The sequence below is a fragment of the Arvicola amphibius genome, chromosome 1 (genome assembly GCF_903992535.2).
Source record: "Arvicola amphibius chromosome 1, mArvAmp1.2, whole genome shotgun sequence".
NCBI classification, from domain to species: Eukaryota; Metazoa; Chordata; class Mammalia; order Rodentia; family Cricetidae; genus Arvicola; species Arvicola amphibius.
In genome coordinates, this window is record NC_052047.1 from 14,958,824 (window position 1) to 14,979,678 (window position 20,855).

Genomic DNA, 20,855 nt, shown 5'->3' on the forward strand with positions numbered 1-20,855 from the left:
TTTCTAATTCAGAATAGTTTTTAAATCTGCTATACCTTTTAAATTAAATGGAACTAAAGCAATATAATACCACTTAATCCAAGGGCCAGAGTTCAGAAAGCCTTTAATGCACTGTGTCCATTGGCACTGGCTTATTTTGTCAGGTATACTGTTTTAAAAATAAATGGCTATTTCAAAATTAGAATTGTGGTACAGATAGGCTGAGAAGCCAAATAATCCATCCCAGGAGATTTTAAACCTAAAAATACCTTCTACAGACTTGTTTTCTACATGTTCAGTTAAAGCATTTAATTTTTTTTTTTTTTTTTTTTTTTTTTTTTTTTTTTTTTTTTTGGTTTTTCGAGACAGGGTTTCCCTGTAGTTTCTAGAGCCTGTCCTGGAACTAGCTCTTGTAGACCAGGCTGGCCTTGAACTCAGAGATCCACTTGCCTCTGCCTCCTGATTAAGGCGTGTGCCACCACCACCTGGCTAAGCATTTAATTTTCTATAAATGATGCAAAAACAATTACTGTGGATAATGGCTTCTTCCTTAGACTGAAGATGGACAACTGATTGTTGAAGGGATGCTGGACATTTTCTGGGGAGTGAAACGACCCATACAGCTGAAAATACAAGATGAGAAGCAAATCTCTTCTTTTGATCTGTTGAAGGCAACAGAAACATTTTCCAGGAAAGGGTAAGCTGTCCTCCCTTGTAATTCCTTAGATGGCCTCGCTGTCTGCCTTCGTGGTCTGTGCTCTTAGCATGGGTTACTTATAGTTGTGCATGAGTGCTTACAGACAGTCTCATATCATTGCCATCAACTGGATATTTGGAGACCGTGTCTCTGAGGTTACATGAATTTATGCATGATCCCTAGTTAACCGCCTGGCAGCACCAAAGGGACTGTCCCTCAGGCTTCAGAGCCTAGGCTCATGGGCCCTTCTGCCCCAGGGCTTTTCCCAGAAGACTGCATCTGCTCATTGGAAGAAACAAGATAGAAAGGTAAGATTTGAATAGTCACGACCTGACCATCAAAAACAGGGAAGAAAGCTTAAATTTGTCCACTCCTGGGAACAAAGGATTCTTCTTGTTTTCTTGAGAGGAGACTGAATTCTGCTCGTGTCCAGAACAAGCAGAACTGTTTAGCTGAGCACAGCAAAGTGCATTTGAAGTGCATTGCACAAAACAGCTCCCTGGTGGGTGGATGCAACTATACCTTGGATGTCTGACTTGGGTGGCGTTCTGTCATTATCCTTTCTAATTTTTCTTGAAAATTAATATCTATCTAGTTATCGTAAAATGACGTGGCTTCCTTTCTTCTCTGTCTTTCATTCCCATCTCCCTTCCCTCCTGAGACATCTGGACCACTACGATTCTCTTCACACCTCCTGTCCTCCCACCCATTACTGGAAGAGTTAGAGTTCTACCAGAGGAGAAAATGGAGAGACAGCTACCAGAATGGTCCATTTGCATGGTCTGATCTTTGGTAGCACTTAAGAAAAATTAGGTACCACTTTAGAGGATGTACCCATGGCCCACCCACCATGATTTTACCTTTCCAACATTTCTCGAACCTCATTCTTGAACAAGGCTGAACATTTTGCAATACCTTAAACATGTAGTGTAGCTTCTTATTTTCCTCATTCTGCCAGCCCGGAAGGCAGCCTGCTCATCAATAGCCAGTTACCTGACTCGACCCCTCAAAGCCTTCTCCTGATCCCTCAGTCCCTACCGAGCACACTGACAGTTTTTCTTTGGCACCTCCAGGGCATGTGGTCTGTTGGACTTTACACATCTTGTCCTCTGCTTCCCAGTGCTCAGCACCGAGAGGAAGAAAGCGGGGAAGAAAAGAGAGAGGAGAGAGGGGTAGAGGGGCAGGAGAAGGAGGGATATGGAAATATGATAGATGGGGAAAGGAAGCGTGGGTGAGGGGGATTAAAATCAAATGAATTGAATAGATTGCACACGTTTTGTGTGACAACCACCTCACCCCATCTGCCTCCCCTCACCGCTCTCCCGTCCACACAAAGGGCTGCTGGTGGGCGCAGGACATGGTGCTTGTGAACACAAATGGAACCACAGCCTCGGGCAGTGGATGCCGGCCAGCATCCCAGAGATACAAGATGACTGACAGGGCTGACGGCTCAAATGACTGGAAGCAGCATTTAAAAGCGATCAAGCCTTGCTTTTAAAAAAAAAAAAAAAAAAAAAAAAAAAAAAAAAAAACTATTCATGATATGAACCCACAGAATGAGCGATCCTATGTCACACCTTTCTAAGGACGCATGGCAAGGTTCTCTAGGAAGCCAACACCTTGTGCGGCATTTTCATCCCATATGATTCATTAAAACTTCCTAAGATTGAGACATTAAAGTGATATATATCTCAAGGAGGTAGAAGGCACTTCTGCTGGCATGCGAAACCATTATCTTAATAGCTATTCAAAGATACCTTTTAATTTCTTAAATATAAAATACTAGTTTTGAATTTAAAAATACTGGAACTGGGGGTGAGCTTAGGACCTGGGGGTGACAGGGTGGTTATGATGATGCTTTTTCATATGCTGCAGCAGACTGTGAAGTGTCCCCTTCACGCTGCGTCTTCTGCAGAGCCCGTTTTCCCTGAGAACATTGCTGGTACCTTAGGAGCCCTTTTCTCCATAACCAAACATGGCAGAAACGGCATAAGGGAGCGGAGGGTTATTTGAGCTTACAGTTTCTGATGTGCGGACCATCCTGGTAGGGAAGGCATGGCACCTGAAGCGACTCTGTCCTTAGCAGTGGGAGCTTGAGCCATAGCTGGTTCATATCTCAGCAAAGCAAGTGGCAGGGAGCTCTGATCAAGTTGTCTTCAAGGTCCATCCCCCAGGAAGACACTGCTGCAAGCTTGGTCACGGCCTCAATGACTTCACAGCCTCCCCAGAACAATACTACCAGATGAGGTGCAAGTCCCCAAACACTTGAGTCTACAGAATGAGTCATTTCCCATCCAAGTCTTAACAGCCTGGAAGCAAGACAGACATTGTTTCTCATTATTTAAAATTGAGGAAGGCCAACTGGACAACTGCAAAGGCCTGTGATTCACCATAGTAACCAGACATGTACTACAACACAGCGGGCACTGACCTGTCCTTTACCGTGGAAACAAGACTTTCTAGAACATTATAAGAAGGCTTGTGTGGTGAACCATATTTTTCTAGTGAGTAAGAATTAGCAGGAAGAGATCCCACCCCTTATGTATACAATGCAGACTCTCTCTCTCTCTCTCTCTCTCTCTCTCACACACACACACACACACACACACACACACACACACACACGAGCATGATACCATTCTTTGGTTGCGATTGATTAGTCAAGAGAGCCTGGTGCAATCAGCTGAGCATTCAGGCAGGAAGGCTCAGGAAGATGGAACGGCTCTCCCCAGTCTGATTCTGATGATACACAGACACCCTCGGAACTGTTCCCTGGCTTCAGTTCATCTCAGGTACCCTCCCTTGGTCACCTCCTTTCAGGTGACTCCTTTAAATTACGTGCCTCAATTAAATTGTGTAAAGAATTTGACCATTCCCTTATTCCAAACCTCTCATTTTCCTTTTCCCATACTGTTGTGTCTATGGACAGAACTTAATCCCACTGCTCAGATTAATCCCACTGCTGTCCCCTGTGGGTTAGTGGACAGTGAAGGACATGGATAGTGTGTGCTCAGCTGCAAGGACTCCAGCTGGGTATCTGTCCATTCATCCTTTGAGAAAAATAACCACTCTTGCCATGTTGGCTTGCTTTAATTGTACTAGAAATGAGTCACACTGAGAAAGTAATAGCCAAATGGGAATGGTGGAGGCTTAAAAGTAAATCGGTTTGTTTGAGCTCTGACCACTGTGTGTATGGAAATGACCTTATAGGAAGACTTTGATCTCTCATATCTCGGCCAAATGTTTCCTTACAGAAAGAAAGTGTGTGTTTAAAATGAAACAGAGAAAACGTGGCTCGTTGGGGTTACTTTTGCTTTTGCTGGCTTTTGTTTCTATTTTAATTCTTTCTAAAGTCAGTATTGGCATATTTTAGACAAGTCACGGCAGAAGGAAATAAAGAGCAAGTTGTGAACAGGTGCATATTTGATTTGCATCAATAATGTTTTTTTCTTATGCTATAGATAGGGAAGTGGCTGCATTCTATTTGCCTATCAAATTTCTACCTCCACTTTATTTTGCAAAAGATTACAACCCTCTCCAGTGTTTAGATTTGCCCCTGGTACACTTCCTGGTGTTGGGTCAGAGCAACACAAACTGTTCCGCGTTTGGACATGTTCAACCGCTTGATGTTAAAGTTCTCACCGGCTCTTGCTTGAAGATAGTAGACGACTGCTCGTACGTTTGGTCCTATGCACAGCACAAGGAGTGGTGCCTGGATTACACAGCCCCAAACTGTGAGGTCGTAGCTTTTGACTTTGGCAATGAGTGCCATGAAGAAAAGAGGCAAAATGAATCTATTGAGCTGTTTTTCAGCCCCTGTATTGACGTGGCACCACTATACTGCAAAATTTAAGGACTGACTCCCATGGGAGACCCCACCCCTCTGAGGAGTGTTTGGGAGATGGGGTGAGAGGAAGGAGGAGGAGCGGGAGGAGGGGACAAAGAGGGAACTGGGATTGGTATGTAAAATAAAAAAAAAAAGATTGTTTTAAAAAAAATAATATAAAATAAAATAGAAACAGGTTGAGAAAACTAAGGGGTGGCTGTCACATTGGCCAGAGTCACTGACCAGCTATGGGAATCATAAGTGGTCATTATTTGTAGAACTTCTGGTCCCCCCCATTGGAAACAGCACCTGGTCGCTTTGCCTTTTAGCTTCTCATTGGTATCCAGCTCCCATTGCCACCCCTCTTCAACAGTGATCAAGCACAACTACTTTAGATCGCTAATAAGCTGTACGTTGGAGATGTTTAATTTTATACGAATAGAGTGTGGGTGGATACCCGGACTGCTAATGTAAATAGTTCCTCCTCTTTGTGACATATATTTTAACTGACAATATTTCCACATAGTAGAGTGTGCTCTAAATTTTATTAACAAATACACTGTGATCACATTATCTACTTCTTATGGGCACTGTAAATCAAATAACAGTTATAAAGCCTTCAAGAGAATTCCAAGGTCAAGAGGAGAGTGATAGCTTTGCTTTGCCAGTGCCGTCTATGTTTATAAGAGCTTTTCCGTCGGTGTGTTGATTATTTTCCCATTGCTGTGATAACGTGTCATGACCTAAAGCAACTTAAGGAAGGAAAAGTTCCTTTGGGCTTTTGTTTCCTGAGGCATAGAGTCCATCATGGTGAGGAAGGTATTTATTACATGGCTACAGGAACAGAAAACTGGCTGATCACATTGTCGTGTACACACAGGTAGCAGATAGAGAGGGAGGGGAGAGAGAGGGGGGGGGGAGAGCACACAAAGCAGCATAAGGCTACAAATCCTCAAATCTCACTCAGTGATCTCCCTCCAGCAAGACTCAACTTCCTACACTTGCCCGAACTTCCCCAAACCAATAGAGGACCAGGTCTTCAAATACGTGAGCCTTTGGGGACATGATCATTCAAACCACCAGTCAGGGACATTTGGGTAGAGTCACAGACACCCCAAGTGGAAATACTCGGGGTTCATACTATAAAAAGATTTTATGGACAACAACACAGGACAAAAAATATTCCTGCAAATAATAGTGTCCATTTGCCTCGAGAGGTCCAGAAATGCACTGGACCCCAAATTGTGCCTGATCCATCATGAAATGAATTCAGACGGTGGTGACTGCAGTGAAGATGATGATGGTGATGATGATGATGGTGGTGATGATGGTGGTGATGATAGTGGTTATGTGGTGATGGTGCTGCTGATGGTGCTGCTGATGGTGATGATGGTGGTGATGATGGTGATGATGGTGGTGGTGATAGTGGTTATGTGATGACGACGGTGCTGCTGATGGTGGTGGTGATGATGGTGATGATGGTGGTGATGATGGTGGTGGTGGTGATGATGATGGTGATGATGAAGATGATGATGATGGTGGTAATGGTGATGATGACGGTGGTAGTGATGGCAGTGATGGTGGTGATGGTGCCACTGAGGATGGGATTATTCTGATAATATTTTTGATAGCTAGTGATAACTATAAGCAGGGATTGTTTCAAGGATATTACATAAATTAACACATTAAAATCCTACCAACAATTTTATCCTGCCTCATACTGTTATTATCCCCATTTCATAAGAGAGGACACTGAGGCCAAATAAGGATGCACAACTAACTTGTTTAAGGCCAGATAAATAAAATAAAAAAGAGTGTTAGTCTGATGTAAAACAAACAGTTGTTACGTTTCATATATTCTGGACGCTAGAATGTTTTGAAGTTTGCTAATATCCTACATGAGATAATAATTTTCTAATAGAGAATTTTTTCATACATTTCCATTTTATAAATTATATTTTTCAAAGCAGTTTAGGCCCAAAGATAAGTACCATATCTTATCATGTTAGAACCATTTTATATAATTATTTTAATGCTGTGGGTACTTGATTCATGAGTATAAATGACATTTTTGTATCTAAATTCCTCTAAAACCTTATGAGATATCTGTGTATCAGTGGCTCGCATTGGTTTCTACCAAGCCTATCTGAGCATACCTTTTACGGAGTCTACATAATTTTGCATTTCAGTATATTAGTGAATTCATTCGCTCCAGAAATATACAGAGTGTGTTTAAAACATGCTTATAACTATGGTATGAATGTAATCTTTGTAACATGATAAACTTGTTTTAGATATGGATAACACATCTACAGAGGCCCAGAACTATAGTACCAACATTGTAAATCTGAGACCATCATATGGAATTAGTCTCAGTGACAGGACTTGTTACTTTTCAGGAGGATGACTCGCTGGGGAGAGTTTGATGACCTTTATCGTATCAGTGAGCTGGACGGGAGCCAAGTCTTGCTGTCTGAAGGAAGGCATTCCCCAGAAGGTCAGTACCAAAGTGTTAGCAATATGGTTTATTTTTTAACAACATAAAACATGTTTCCCCAATGTTTACCTCATACACAGTACTACCTGAAGAACTCATATATATGTGCTTCTTAAACATTCCCAAGGGCCTTGCAGCTTACGTCACTGCACTGCTCGTGTGGTGGTAACTACGTCACCACGCTGCTTATGTGGTACATCAGCAGCAGCCACTATCCCAAAGCACATTGCTGCTTTACTTTCAGGAAACTTAGAAAGAAATTCTCTTAAGCCTCAGTACTCCGTGAGAATGGCTTCTCAAGAACGCTTCCATGGCTTTAAAGGGTCACTAAGGTTCCAAGATCTGTCTTCTTAGGAAAGGTCTAATAAACTTGATGTTGGGACAAAATAGGGATGCAGGCCTGGTCCATCACTTGGAAGTACTATATTCCTATAAATGCTCCTCAACTCACCATGCGTTTATATTACCTGTCTGAGTCCAGACTGAAAGAAAAAACAGGTTTTTCCAGGTCTTCCATGCTAAAATTGTGCATAATTTACACCCCCAATAAAAAAAGATTAGAGTGGAAATACCAATCATGTGACCACGTGAACCCTATGAGACATCACTCACCAGCAGCATTTGCTGCTTTACCAATCTCACGCAGCTCCTGATAAGTCAATATGAGCCAAGCAGCGAGTACAGTGCTCTCAAGCAGCCAGGAAACGGCATCCTCCTTGTTAGTAAAGGCGAAGCAGGGTCCCCATGATGGAAGACGATAGGCAGCTGAATGATATGGGCTTGTGATCTTTATTCTTCCCAGACTATTTATCTTATCACAGCACTCTGAAGCCATACGCAGAGGAAGAGCCGGAGTCCCCACTGCTCTATAGGACCATGAGTGAAGCGGCTTTGGTGAGAAGAAGGACGAAGGCTCCAGTGACGTACAGAAAAGACAGACAGAGCCATAGAGCCTCTATCAACGGACACTTCTATAACCACGAGGTAAGTTCTGGTCCCATTCATGCGGAATGATGCTGTTCATTGCACTAACAATACTACTTATTTCAACTTAGAATTTAAACCAATAAGAGCACTGTTAGCAGATGCCTAGCGCTCATCAGTCTTTCCCTATAGGAACTGTAAACTAAGTTTAAACACGACCTTGTTCTCTTCTTCATTTAGATGCTTTGAAGCACAGATTTAAGTTAGGTAGCATGCATAGTACCTGCACAGGTTCAAGGCCGCTGGGGTGCCAGTACTAGAAGTGGAAGAACTCCGTAGGGTCCCATGCCTAACCAAGAAGCTGTTTGCAGCCGATACCAGCAGGCCAAGGGGAAATCCATTTTCTCCGATGGAGTGTCACGGTGTCAACACGCTCCAGGGCAGGCCCCATGCTCAGGAGCAGTCGGCCAACACAAAATGAACTCCATTTTTAAAAATATGCATTAGTGTTTTTCCTACATATCTGTCTGTCTATCTATCTGATATATGAGTGTGCCTGATCCCCTGGAACTGGAGTTACAGATAGTTGTGAGCTGCTCTGTGGGTGCTGGGAACTGAACCCGAGTCCTCTGAAAGAGCAGCCAATGTTCTTACCTGTGGAGCCATCTCTCCAGCCCCCCACTTGTTTTGAGGGGTGCACTTTTTGCTTCCTTTTGTTTTGTTTGGGCATTTTTTTTATCTTATTGGGTTTTTTGTTGTTGTTGTTTTGACTCCGGGTTTTTCAGGGTTTTTTCCCCTGTTATTTGAGAAAGAATGAGAAGGGGCTCATGCATGAAGTTGAGTACCTAGGGAGGTGAGGAGATCCCGGAGAAACTGGGAGAGGAGAATGTGCCGGCTGCCAGCGGTCGGAGGAGTTACGAAATAACCACGATAGTCCTTTTATAATTACTCAATTTTAATACAAGGGGAGATAAGGGAACTTACAGAACCAAGGGTCCAGCGGAGCAGAAGGTGAGCGCGGGGGAGCGCAAAGAACGGGGCGCCTTCCGGCGCCCCACTCCTATTTAAGGGGAATGCTACCCTGCTGGAGCAGCCACGCCCCTGAACGCAGGGATTGGGCCAGATGCCCCAACAGGAGAAAACATGATCAAAATATATTGTATAAAAACATTTAAATAAAAATAAATAAATGAATTAAGTGGTCCCTGCTAGCCAGGTACTTGCTATAGAACCCAGGCTGGCCTCAAACTTAACCTCCTCCTCCTGCTCCTGTCTCCCAAGGCTAAGATTATAGACATATATGCCTAACTTTGAACATATATTAAACAAATCGTCTCATTAATCCTAAAAGCTCTCCTATGAGGGCCAATATCATTATGTCTTTCTTCTTTACATATCTTTACATATAACCAGCATTCTCCGTCATCAAGCGACCTCTCTTGAGTCACATGCTTCTAACAATAACTCTGAACCAGAACCATACTTGCCTTGCTCCATACCCCACACTATTAACCAGTGTGATGGATGAGCCCCACCGTCGGTACCGAACTGCCCTTTGAAACACAAAGACGAGCTTCTTGAGGTGTGGGTACAAAGCTTAACCAGGAAAACTAACAAACAACATCCAAATCATATAACGGCCCCCACAGAGATTGGTTTAAAGACGTCAAACTGATTATACCCAACCAAGCATCACGTTTTGCGTCCTGCCCTTTAGATCTTTTACTTACATGCAAAGTGTTTGAACAAGTGCAGCTATAGTTTAGATAAAATTTCCATTCTGATTTTTTTTTTGCTAAGATGTGTAAAATTCATACATTCTTTTCTATAATGCTTGTAAGACATTTCACCTATAACACTAGTATCCCAGAATTCAAAGATCTTTTTATGCCATGGATTTTAACAGTCACTTGTGTCTTCATTCATTTGACAAACACTTAAGAGCAGCAAGTATGCTCACCACTGCTCCGTCATCTCTCAGCCCCCTAAACTTGGGACATTTATATCATATAGCTTAAAATTAATCTTTATTACTTTTATAGGAATTAAGTCAATTAATAATACTTATGAAGGGATTAGAATAGTTTTATACAATGTTTAGTATTATCATTCATGCAATAATGATTATTAAATCTGTGTTTATTTGAGAACTCTGTGACATCATTTGGAGTGATAGCACGACTTCTCAGGATTCCGTAATCCATTTCAGGTTCAGGATACTGGCCGTTGTTGTTTGATAGAGTCATGAGGACTCCTGTGGTTTTGTTGTTATTCCTTTAGACATCCATTTTCACCCCAACCTTCGGATCAGAAACCAAGGTCAGAACAAACAGCACCATGAGAACTGAAGAAGTAATAAAGCAGCTTCTCCACAAGTTTAAGGTAATCCTTGTCACCAACCTGAGCTGCAGCTTCTCCACAAGTTTAAGGTAATCCTTGTCACCAACCTGAGCTGTCCCTTGCGTGTGTGCAAGCCGATGGAGTCACGTAAATGCCCTTTTCTGAAAAAAAAAAGGCATGGGCCATGAACCAGCATCATCTCCTCAACTCAGGTGGCTATTTTCCTCAGAGCAGCAAAGCCTGGGAATGTGCATGATCCCTGCAGGAGCCTAAGAGGACATGTCTGACAGGGAAGGGGCAGGAGGGACACTGCTGGCTCTAACATCATCTGAAACAGTTAATTTATTCATTTTTTCCCATTGACAGATTGAGAATAGCCCTCGGGATTTTGCTCTTTACATTATTTTTGGAACAGGAGGTAAGAAAATGTACTCCCTCTTTGTACATGCCTCCAGCTCATTCGTTTTCAGTTCATAAAGAAGACGGACAGAAGGGTGCTTGATTCTGTCACAGAAAGGAAGGAAGGAAGGAAGAAAGGAAGGAAGGAAGGAGGAGGAGGAGGAGGAAGGAAGGAAGGAAGGGAGGAAGGAAGGAAGGAAGGAAGGAAGGAAGAAAGAAGGAAAGAAAGAAAAGAAAGAAAGAACACAGAATACAGAAGAGAGGCAGGAAAGGGTTCAAGGGTTCCTTATAATTGTTAATTCCAGAGTTTTGGTGCATGCTAAGCACAACTGAATCATTGAGCCCCACGCCCTTCCTGAGAAACCGTGCTAGAATACAATGTATCTGCTCCATTTCCAAAGATAATCCAAGCAGAAACACCTCCAAAGAATTTAGAATACAAAGGACTCTGCTTGTTTGCCAGATGTTGTCCGAGTGGAGATCAGAACTTCAGGAATCCATCCCTGGAGGGCTTTCCAGGAGGTGCTGCGCTCCTGGCTTTCTCCCTTCCCCTCCTTGCCTTAGCTTTGGTCCTCACTACCTGCCACTTCTCTCTGACCTTGTTCGTTTACCCTTCCCTATTTGACACGGAGTCTGACACATTGAAAGAGAATGAGCTCTGTCCGTCAGAAGAGACCATGTGCAGAGCTCGGGTGGGGATTATGTTTCCAGTAATGGCTCCAGAAGATCATGAAGAAAGAACTTGGGGGTGTAAACTAGGAAAGGCACTGAGGGTGGGAAACGAAGTTGGCATTCGATGGAAAGGTCAGGAGAGGATTCTGCTGTGCTGAGGAGAGGATCAGGATCGAGAGGACTTCCTGTTGCTTCAGAAGTGTCAGAGGGATGACATCAGCACGCACTGGATTGGAATGGAGATGGGAATAAATCGAATCTAGAGATGGGAAACAGATTTGATTATTCTGAAGAAGGAAGTGAAAAACAGGGAGATGGGAAGGAAAGATGAACCGGAGGGCACTGGGGGCTTTCTCTGTGCTTCCTTCTGTTAAAATGAAATCCCAGATGAGACACCACGCTGACAAAATGCCAGTACTTTTGTGGTGAGGCATTTATGGTAATGTTTGAAATTTGAAATTCTGAGAAAATACGAAATTTCTTTTGTCTCATTTTCATGGCTGAATGGATGAAACCCTCAAATAATGAAAAGAATTAATCTTACTAATTCTGCATTTGTAGTTTAGTTCTTGGAATACCCAAGAATTGAATGTGAGGTAGAAAAAAAGGAAGAACTAAGAACAACTGTAAAATGGCTTTATACTACGTGAGCTGAGAGGATGAACAAAGGAAAGAAGGAAAACTGTAAAGAACCGAGCCATGTTGCTCCCTCAGTAGGACTAGAGCTTTGTCTAAGTGACCTAACTAAACGGTAGAATTATTTGAATTAGCCAGTATATTGAATGAAAGAGGTTCACTTGTAGTTCTTGGAAAGGTTTTCATATTTAATTTTAATCAATAGTCTATCCCTATCTACAATTTCGCTTTGCATGGTTGAAGTTAGCCATGGTCAACCATACTCCAAGGATATTGAATGGATTTTTCCAGAAATAACAATCCAACAAGCTTGAAGCTGTGTGCCCTCAGAGTATAGTGATAGACTCTTATGCCGCCCGTTCCTCCCCTTCCTGTGATGAAGCCTCCATGTGTCCATGGAGTTAGTTAGTGTGGCCTTAGTTATCAGATCAACTATGAAGGCACCGTACTCTTCGTCTTCAAATGCCTGTTGGTAACAGCCTCAAACTGACAGTTTCATTAGAATATATATGGTTTCTGTAATTGTTCCTAGTGATGTTACCCTCTTACTATAACTAATTTATAAGTTAACTATATTGTGAATATGTATATGTATAGAACAAACAGTTGTACAGTACTATATAGCATCTACAGTGTCACGTGTATTCACTGAGGCCTGGGAACATATCCGTCATGGATAGCGGGGCATGACTCTCCTACTTTTTATTTATTTATTTTTGAGTGAGTTCTTAATTCCTGTTGCTTCCAAAACAAACCAAAGGAAGACCAAGAGACAAAATTACCCTTCTTTCTTTTTCTAGGATTTTAACTCTTACTGCGGTTTGTCTCTTCTCATTTGCAGAGCAGAGAAAACTAAAGGAGAGCGATGTCCCACTGCTGCAGAGGCTTCTGCAAGGCCCATCCAAAAGCAACGCTCGGATCTTCCTCATGGATAAAGACACAGAAGAAATTAGCAGTGATGTATGGACCCCTATAGCCTCCGTGCGCGCGCGCGACTCCCTCTGTCCATAGCTTCTGTGTGCGCCCGTGTGTCTCCCTCTGGCTGGGCTCTTCTCTCATCCAGCCTTCTCTTTCCCTTTTCAGGTGGCGCAGTACATTAATTTCCACTTTTCCTTCCTGGAATCCATTCTCCAGAGATTAGATGAAGAAGAGAAAAGGGAGACTGAGAGAATAATGGCGAAGTAAGTCAAGAGCGTGCACGGGGCATTTTATCCTCCCATAGGTTCGGTGAGCTCCAGGTACCCAGTTTGTCCTCTTCTCCCCTCTCTGTTTCAGATTCAGTACCGAAAGAGCCTTTATCCTCAAGTGTCTTCAGAGTAAACAGGCAGCAAAAACAGAGACCACAGTCTAGAAGCACAGCACCTGCGCTGACTAGCACACCTCAACAGAGCTGGAGAGGGCACCGTCGGATGAGCGTCCAGTCTGCCTCTGCATTCTGGTATTCAGGACCTGGACGCTGCGGAAAACCGAATGCCAAACAGCCTGCTTCCTCTTTGAAAGGATGAGATTGGCTGTGGTTCAGAGTTGAACTAAGGCAAGATTGGACTTCATTTCAGTAACTGAAGGAAGCTTGGATACTGTGTATTCCAAATAGCATTTATAGCAAATTCTTTAGTGAGCTCAGGTTTAAGTGGCCTCTGCTGATATCATGCAGTTTAAACTTTCTTATCTTAAAAGAATGGAGACATTTGCTGACTCATCAGTGGTTGGAAATAAACACTTCCAGTCCTTGCTGTCAACAAGACACATGTTCTCAAGCTACTGAGGACCTGAACTGGCCATGTTTCATAGCTGGTAAACTCTCAAGTGCTTTCCTAAAATTCAGAAACATCTCTACAAGAATTGATGATTTTTTTCAACTCCTAGTATCAGAACTGTCTGTCCTTTTGAAATAAAATGATTTTGGACTCTGTCAAGAAAGCTAAACTCAGGACTGGAGAGATGGCTACTCAGGTAGGAGCGCTGGCTACTCTTCCAGAAGACCCGGGTTCAGTTCCCCAGGACCCTTGTGGTCGCTTACAGCCATCTACTCCTCCAGTCCTAGAGGATCTGACACCCACCTCTGTGGGCACTGCACACACAAGGTGGACAGACATACAGGCAAACAAAGCATCCATACACTTAAAAATAAATAAAATTAAAAAAATAAAAACTTATATAAACTCTCAACTGGGGCCCTTCATTTGTGCCCCAACACACACGTCTACTGATCAGTTTCGAGCTAGTTTTACGTGTCTTAAAAGTTGGTAAATAAATATATCATGGACTTAGACTGTACTACATAAGGTAGAACAAGATTTGACCTCAAATACCTAGTTGTTGTTGTTGATGATTGCTGTGGATAAAACTGAGCTGCTGTAGCTGAGCCAGGAGGGGACATCATAGCATCCTTGCTGCTGTGTAAGACACACTCGAGAGGTACTCACAGGTCTGCTAAGCCCACTTGGGAAAAAATATTATGGGATTTATTTATAAACTCTTCATTAATGTGGACTTTCAGTCAATATTCTTCTGTTCCCTAACTATTTCCATTTGCATTCCTTATCTTAAACTGTTCAGTTACGTCACCTGTAAGGTTCTACTATCAACATCAAATTGTGAAGCAGTTATAATAGTAAGCTATTCATTCTCCGCGTTCCCGGACCCTGAACTGGGTGACAGTGTAGGAATGCGGTGGCATTTCTGTCCCAGGAAGCCTCCCTCACTGATTGAAACAAAGTCTATTTATTTCTAAAGCTTTGCCTGTTGATCAAGAAAAACACGGTTTCATCGCACTAAAAATAGACCAAAAGAACAAAGTATACTGAAACCCACCAGGTATGATGGTGTATCCTTGTGACCCTACCACTCAGGAGACAAGGCCAGAAGATTACTACAAATTCAGTCCAGCTTGAATTATGTAGTGAATTCCAGGCCCAAGAATAAGGCCCTCTCAAAACACTCTCTCTCTCTCTCTCTCTCTCTCTCTCTCTCTCTCTCTCTCTCTCTCTCTCTGTGTGTGTGTGTGTGTGTGTGTGTGGTCTACAAAGTGCATACAAAACTCAGCAAGCAAGCCTCACATAGAAAAAGAAAGTAGGGAAACTCACAGAAGAGAAATTACAAGTAGCTATTAAGTGAATGCAAAGTATTGTATCTAACTGTATTCACCAATTCAGGTCAGGAGAAAGAAACTGCAATAACCTAGGCAGAGTTTAGCGTGAAGATTTATTAAGCTACGATAGACAGCAACAGTAAGGATGGGAAGAGAACTCTAATTGGTACCTGGCCCCACACAGCCTGTCTTGAGTATTTGTGCAGGTGAGAGAAAATGTCGACACAATGATTTTGACTAAGGATCCAGCCTGCACTTGTTTCCAGGTTGTACCACTACTGACGGAAACAAACGCTGGAGAAGCAGGCCAGGTAGAGAGAGACAGAGAAAATCTGCAGCTCGTCGGCTGCCAACGTTGGAGGAGAAACCCCTGGATGCAGACAGAGTGTTGGAAAAATCCTGTCTCCAGGGTCTGGGGAGGCATCAAAGACTGAAATGGTTTTCTAGCGCCCTCTGCTGACGTTATATAATATTGTCCACGATGGAAAGAAAAATTTAAAGCAGCCTACCCTAAACACACACACACATACACACACACACACACACACACACACACACACACACACACACACACACACACGGTTTCCACAGGCTTTTCTGTGACAATTAAAACTGGCATATCAGCGCAACTAAGTCCTTGTTAGCAAAGATTAAACTGCTCGACAGATAGTGATGATGTGTTCTGCAGCAAACGGATTTTGTTTTACCTTGAACACAAGTTATATGTAAAGTTTACCCTATAATTCTACTTGGAAGATATTATGTGAACATCAGAGATACAAAGGCATTTTTCAAAATTGTTTATTACACTGTTTATACTTAAAAAGAAAGTAAAAAAACTAAATGTTCAAAAACAGGAAAAATGATTTAAAAGACAAGAAATATTTGCTCAGAATGTTACAGCCATTGAAATTATATTTTAATAATAGAGTTAAAGTCTCCTTATGAATATAATATATTGTAAAATACTCATCCATTAGGTTCATGGATGGGTATATTTACTTGTATGTTTGCACGCCAATATTGCACATCCACTCACAAACCAAAAACAAGTTATGTATAGATTACAGAACTATCTGTGATTCTGTTTCTCTAATTTTTATACTTATTTAGTATTACACAATGAGGTATTAATTTTTCCATCAGGAAAGAGAAAATACATTACATGAAAGCTACCCACAAAGAGCAGGAAGTAAATGCAAGAATAGATTCCTACTAGATGCAAAATATTTTTAATTAATTACTAAAATAAGACATTGACCTTACTTTGTGTGGTTTAAAACATCTTTCCTATCTGTCCTCCTTAATGTTCAAGCAAGTCAGCTGGACAAAATTACTGCTTTTTATTTTTAATGGCAAAACAATTATAAACGTATGGTATTAGATGTGATGTCATAGGTTAGGATGTGGAAGGATTGAATAGGGCAACTTAATCACATTGCACGCTTATCACGTCTCCAAGATGAGAACATTTAAACATCCCCTCTTTCAGAAACTAGAAATTCCAAGGAACAGAGCAAAGCCGAAGGGAGAGCCAGTGATTCCTGAGATTGATAACGGAGTTGTTGAGGTTCCTTGAAAGCTCCCCTGGGTCACCTCCTTATGTGTATGAGGTCTGAGCAGCCCGTGAGGAAAGCCTTTTAGGTCCCACACTGAGCCTTCCTACCGGAAGCCAGGGGATTCCCCTCCAAAAGCAGCTATCTGGATGCTCCATCGATGCTAGATGCTTGTCTCGGAAGAGTATTTCTAGGCCTCAGGTGAGCCTTCAAAGACCAGTTCTTAACAGAACAGCTTGAATGTAACTTCAAAAAGACCCTAAGCCAGAAACCCTATTAGAACCACTCCTGGGTTCGTGATCTTCAGAAACCTTGTGAGCTGAATGTCCGCTGTGTGTCTAAACGCTGACATTGTTACATAGCCCTAGGTTACTAATACAGTTTCTAAGGCCAAATCGTTTTCAGCTATTTTTGCATAATGAAAGATCACAAACTTTGTCAACATAGTTTTTCCTTGTTTTAGGTGATCCAAATATTTAATTGTCAGTTACATATTAATTAAAATTAAATGCTAGATATCATACTAGGGTTATTAATCATAGACTTTGCATTTATCATTGTACTTTTTATACTTCATATCATGTCTTGAACATAGGATGTGCTCAATAAAATGAATAAATGACTCATGAATTAGTTAATCATCTAAAGTATTCTTTCTTTTTCTTTCTTACAGGCTGACCTTGAACTTGTGATCCTCCAGCCTCTGCCTCCTTCAGCAAATCCACCAAAACTCATCTAAAATAGTCTTATAAACTCTACTATGCAAGCATCTATTTGTTCACAAGTCTGATCTGGAGCTAGAAACTTTGCTATATTTTTTGCTTAACATCAACACCCCCCCAAAAAAAATCCTCCAAAAATATGTTTTATTAGCTCAGGACTTTGAAACATTACGTTAGCCAGCATTACTGTGGGATCTAGTTGCGGGCTATGCTAATCTGGGAACAGGAGAGCATTCTATTTGAGGCAGCTGATGAAGGAGACCCAACAGGTGTAAGCACTAGGTTGAAGTATGTACATAGGAAACACATGATAGGATATAATTAGTAAGGCAAAACCCTTCACTGACATCCATGTGTGCATTCAATAGCATTTAATACTAGTTAGGCTGAGTCACTGACATCAATATTTGATCAACAAAACCTGAGATTTCATAAAAACTAGTACCATTTGCCTTTTCCCTTACATGGCTTTATATCTACTAACTAGTGTACTGATCATATAATCTCATGGGGAAATTATTCTTTGAATCCCATTTCACTTATGAGGAAAGTAAGCCTTGAAAGGGCTAGGAAATAGACTAAGGTCTTGCTCAGAAGAAATAGGTGGAAGCTGAACTCATGGCTAGTAGGGTGGATGTTAAGAGCTGAGGTCTAGGAGACTGGTTCCCGGACTCTGCTCAGGCATCAGCATCTAAGGATGCTAAAGTGTGTTGTATAAAACGGACAATCAGCATGTAACTTCCAGCCTCCCCGACGCTTCCTCTCTAGCTCACTTACAACTGGAGATTATTTACTAAGATAATAGAAATGATAGTTAATTTACTAGGACAATGTAAACGATAGGGAATTTACTAGGATAATGATAAGCAAATAAATGATAAATGATAAACAAATAGCTATTATACTATATTGTTTAGGGACTAATGACAAAGAAAGGCACCTGCACCTGTTTGGTATGGTAATACTGAAGTATCCTTACTCCACCTTCAGCCTAATTCACAGGAGCGGGATTTGCATAGGGACGCCTGTTAGCTACTTCATTGGACAGCTGTCTGTGAGAGCAATGTGAACAACACCTGTAAAGGCTGGTGCTTTGCATAAGAAGTGTTGAGGGAAAGTATCTACTATATTGAAATTAGCACACGACATGGGCATCACTCCTCCATGGTAGCCTTATCTTCCACTAAGCCCGATTGCCCACACCTATTTCACCTTTGTCTTACAGCCAGTCAGACTGGCCGAGGCGGTGGCTCAGGCGGCAAAGCGCTTGCTTTGAAAGCATGAGGGCCTGAGTTCAGATCCCCAGCATGCCCGGAAAGCCAGATGTGACGGTGCACATCTGCAATCCCTGGGCTCCCGGGGCAAGATGGGAAGTGGAGAATCCTGAGACTCTCCTGGGCAAGCCAGTCTAGTGTGCACTGTGGCAAACAAGCAGACACACCTGCCATGGTATTCCATGTGCCTACACTCAAACACAAACACCACACACAAGGCTAAAAACACAATAAAGAAACTACAGCCCAAAGGATGGCTCACATTCTCTGAAGCCTTCACTACTTGCCCAGTGGTTGAAGCCATTCTTGTTGTCTAGTTCTTAGCAGAGCTCTGTCCTTCAGTGACCTTTCCTGGTCTCGGTGACAGTGGGTGGTGTCAAAACAATTCACTTATTTAATAAGCACTAAACTATTACTGTTTGTTTTATTACATAAAAGAATCATAGAAAAAAATTTAAAAGCCCAATTATAAGTCCTCTGCATCACTTTTGGTAGAATTTCCAGAGGAAAAAGTAGTCACTCAATAATGCTCAAATGAATACAAATATATTAGGATCCATTTGCTGGCAACATCAGCACGGCATACATATAGACTAGGAGCCAAAACCCATTCAGGAAGGTAATTTCATTAGCATCTTCCCCTCGGTTCATCAGCAGTAATTCCTAGAAGTGGTACACAGCTCCCTGTTGACCTTTAAGTCTTCACTGCGGGGGGGCCCGTTCCCAGCCAGATGTGGCTGCATGTTAAACTGGCTGAAGACCTTGACTGCTCTTTGAGTTTCTTCTCTGCCACTGCTCTTGAGAGGCAACACTTGTGGTGGTGGAGTTCTGAGGGGCCGGTCTGGGAGTCAATATGCCATTTGTTAATGGAAAAGGAAAGACGGTGTGGACTGGCCAGCGTTCTGCTCCAACACTGAGCCGGCAAGAAACCACTTGGTCGACTGTTATTCTTCCATGTTGGTGATTCTACATCCGCACTCTCTGGGATGAGTCGGCCTCTAGGAGGGACTGGCACTTTCTGATCAGCTGGGGTCCCTAGGGAAAAATGAACCGGCATACCTTGGATTGGGAAAGAGAAGTCAAACTATTATGGTCCTGGTCCCTAACCAGAAAAATCTTCTCTCTCCTCTCTTTGTTGGATGCCTGAGGTAGCTCCATTATGCCCCTTCCTGCAGGTATCAGACTTACCAACAGGCCCCATCTCTTAACTAAGACTCAGTTAATTCTAAGTCCTTTCTCTCTTTCAGGGAATCAGATCTGAAATATTTTCGTCTCTTCTCAAGATCATCAGGCTCTTTTGCTACAGGATAATGTACACATACATGTGCACACATACAAGCAGACAAACTCATATACACATACACCCACATGCACAAATACACATAGCACACACATATACATACATGAGCTGTATGGCGTTCCTTCACCCCTGGCATTCCCTGGGAAAATGCTAAGAGTGCATTAATTCAGTCCCTCCTCCTGGCCTCAAACATCACCACACTCTATCAGCCTCTTGTCAGGCTTCCTTGGACAAATCCCTTGGCACTTTAAGAAACTCCTCCTCCTCCGATAATCTGGAAGTTTTTACATCCATTTTCATGGGAAATTACTGCATGAGTTTAACCCAAGACTGTTGTGGGAACTCCTTCAGCGAATAGCCTTTTAGATACGGGCCCATTTTGGGTGTGGTTGGAGGTACTATAAGAGCGGACAGAAAATGTGCTTCTCCTTCCCTCCACTGTATTTGGTTCCCAGTTTCCAGTGCACACAGAAGACCGCAGATCTCTACCATACCATGATGTCTCCAAATAAATAAACCTTTGCTATGTTCCATTCCAGGCTATTGTGGAACTAAAATATAGGTTATATTTTAGTGCCCAATGTGGGGCTCGAACCTATGACCCTAAGATTAAGAGTCACCCTCTACCAACTGAGCTAACAAGACCTTATTTGACTGTCATTTATCAGAAGCTAATAGCAACAGAAGTCTGTTCTGCACCTATCTTTTCTGATGTCATTTATCCCTTTGTCCTTGGTAGCCAGCAATATGCAAATAAGCCTCTAGCTAAGATAAGGTTGGAGGAGGCATTCAGGAAAACCATTTTATTTGTTTGTCTGCGGTGTTGTGGATTAAAGCCATGCTGTGTGCTAAGCAAATGCTCCCTCAGGAAGCTATACAGCTATGTCCTGAGCCCAGAAAAGCAGTGAAAACACGAAGAAGGCCCTGAAATGAGAACCACAT

The 20,855-nt window shown here is 42.3% G+C and overlaps 2 protein-coding genes across 10 annotated transcripts in view; one reads left to right on the forward strand and one right to left on the reverse strand.

Annotated features, from left to right (window-relative positions):
* The window catches only part of Rassf6 (Ras association domain family member 6), a 39,389-nt gene extending 25,263 nt beyond the window's left edge, over positions 1–14,126 (forward strand). For both annotated transcript variants that reach the window (XM_038320246.1, XM_038320254.1), the window contains exons 4-11: positions 534–676; positions 6,902–6,999; positions 7,802–7,983; positions 10,204–10,305; positions 10,630–10,681; positions 12,812–12,930; positions 13,054–13,151; positions 13,246–14,126. In XM_038320246.1, coding sequence (XP_038176174.1) covers positions 534–676; positions 6,902–6,999; positions 7,802–7,983; positions 10,204–10,305; positions 10,630–10,681; positions 12,812–12,930; positions 13,054–13,151; positions 13,246–13,321 — 870 coding nt within the window. In that variant the 3' untranslated portion in view covers positions 13,322–14,126. The remainder of the gene's footprint in view (positions 1–533; positions 677–6,901; positions 7,000–7,801; positions 7,984–10,203; positions 10,306–10,629; positions 10,682–12,811; positions 12,931–13,053; positions 13,152–13,245) is intronic.
* The window catches only part of LOC119807936 (alpha-fetoprotein-like), a 53,641-nt gene continuing 42,719 nt past the window's right edge, over positions 9,934–20,855 (reverse strand). For 5 of the 8 annotated variants that reach the window (XM_038320193.2, XM_038320177.2, XM_038320224.2 and 2 more), the window contains one exon: positions 15,847–19,648. In XM_038320193.2, coding sequence (XP_038176121.1) covers positions 19,308–19,648 — 341 coding nt within the window. In that variant the 3' untranslated portion in view covers positions 15,847–19,307. Of the gene's footprint in view, positions 10,224–10,323; positions 10,425–15,846; positions 19,649–20,855 lie in introns of those variants that run through there. The other 3 variants (XR_005284381.1, XM_038320215.1, XM_038320225.2) reach the window with 2 other exon arrangements.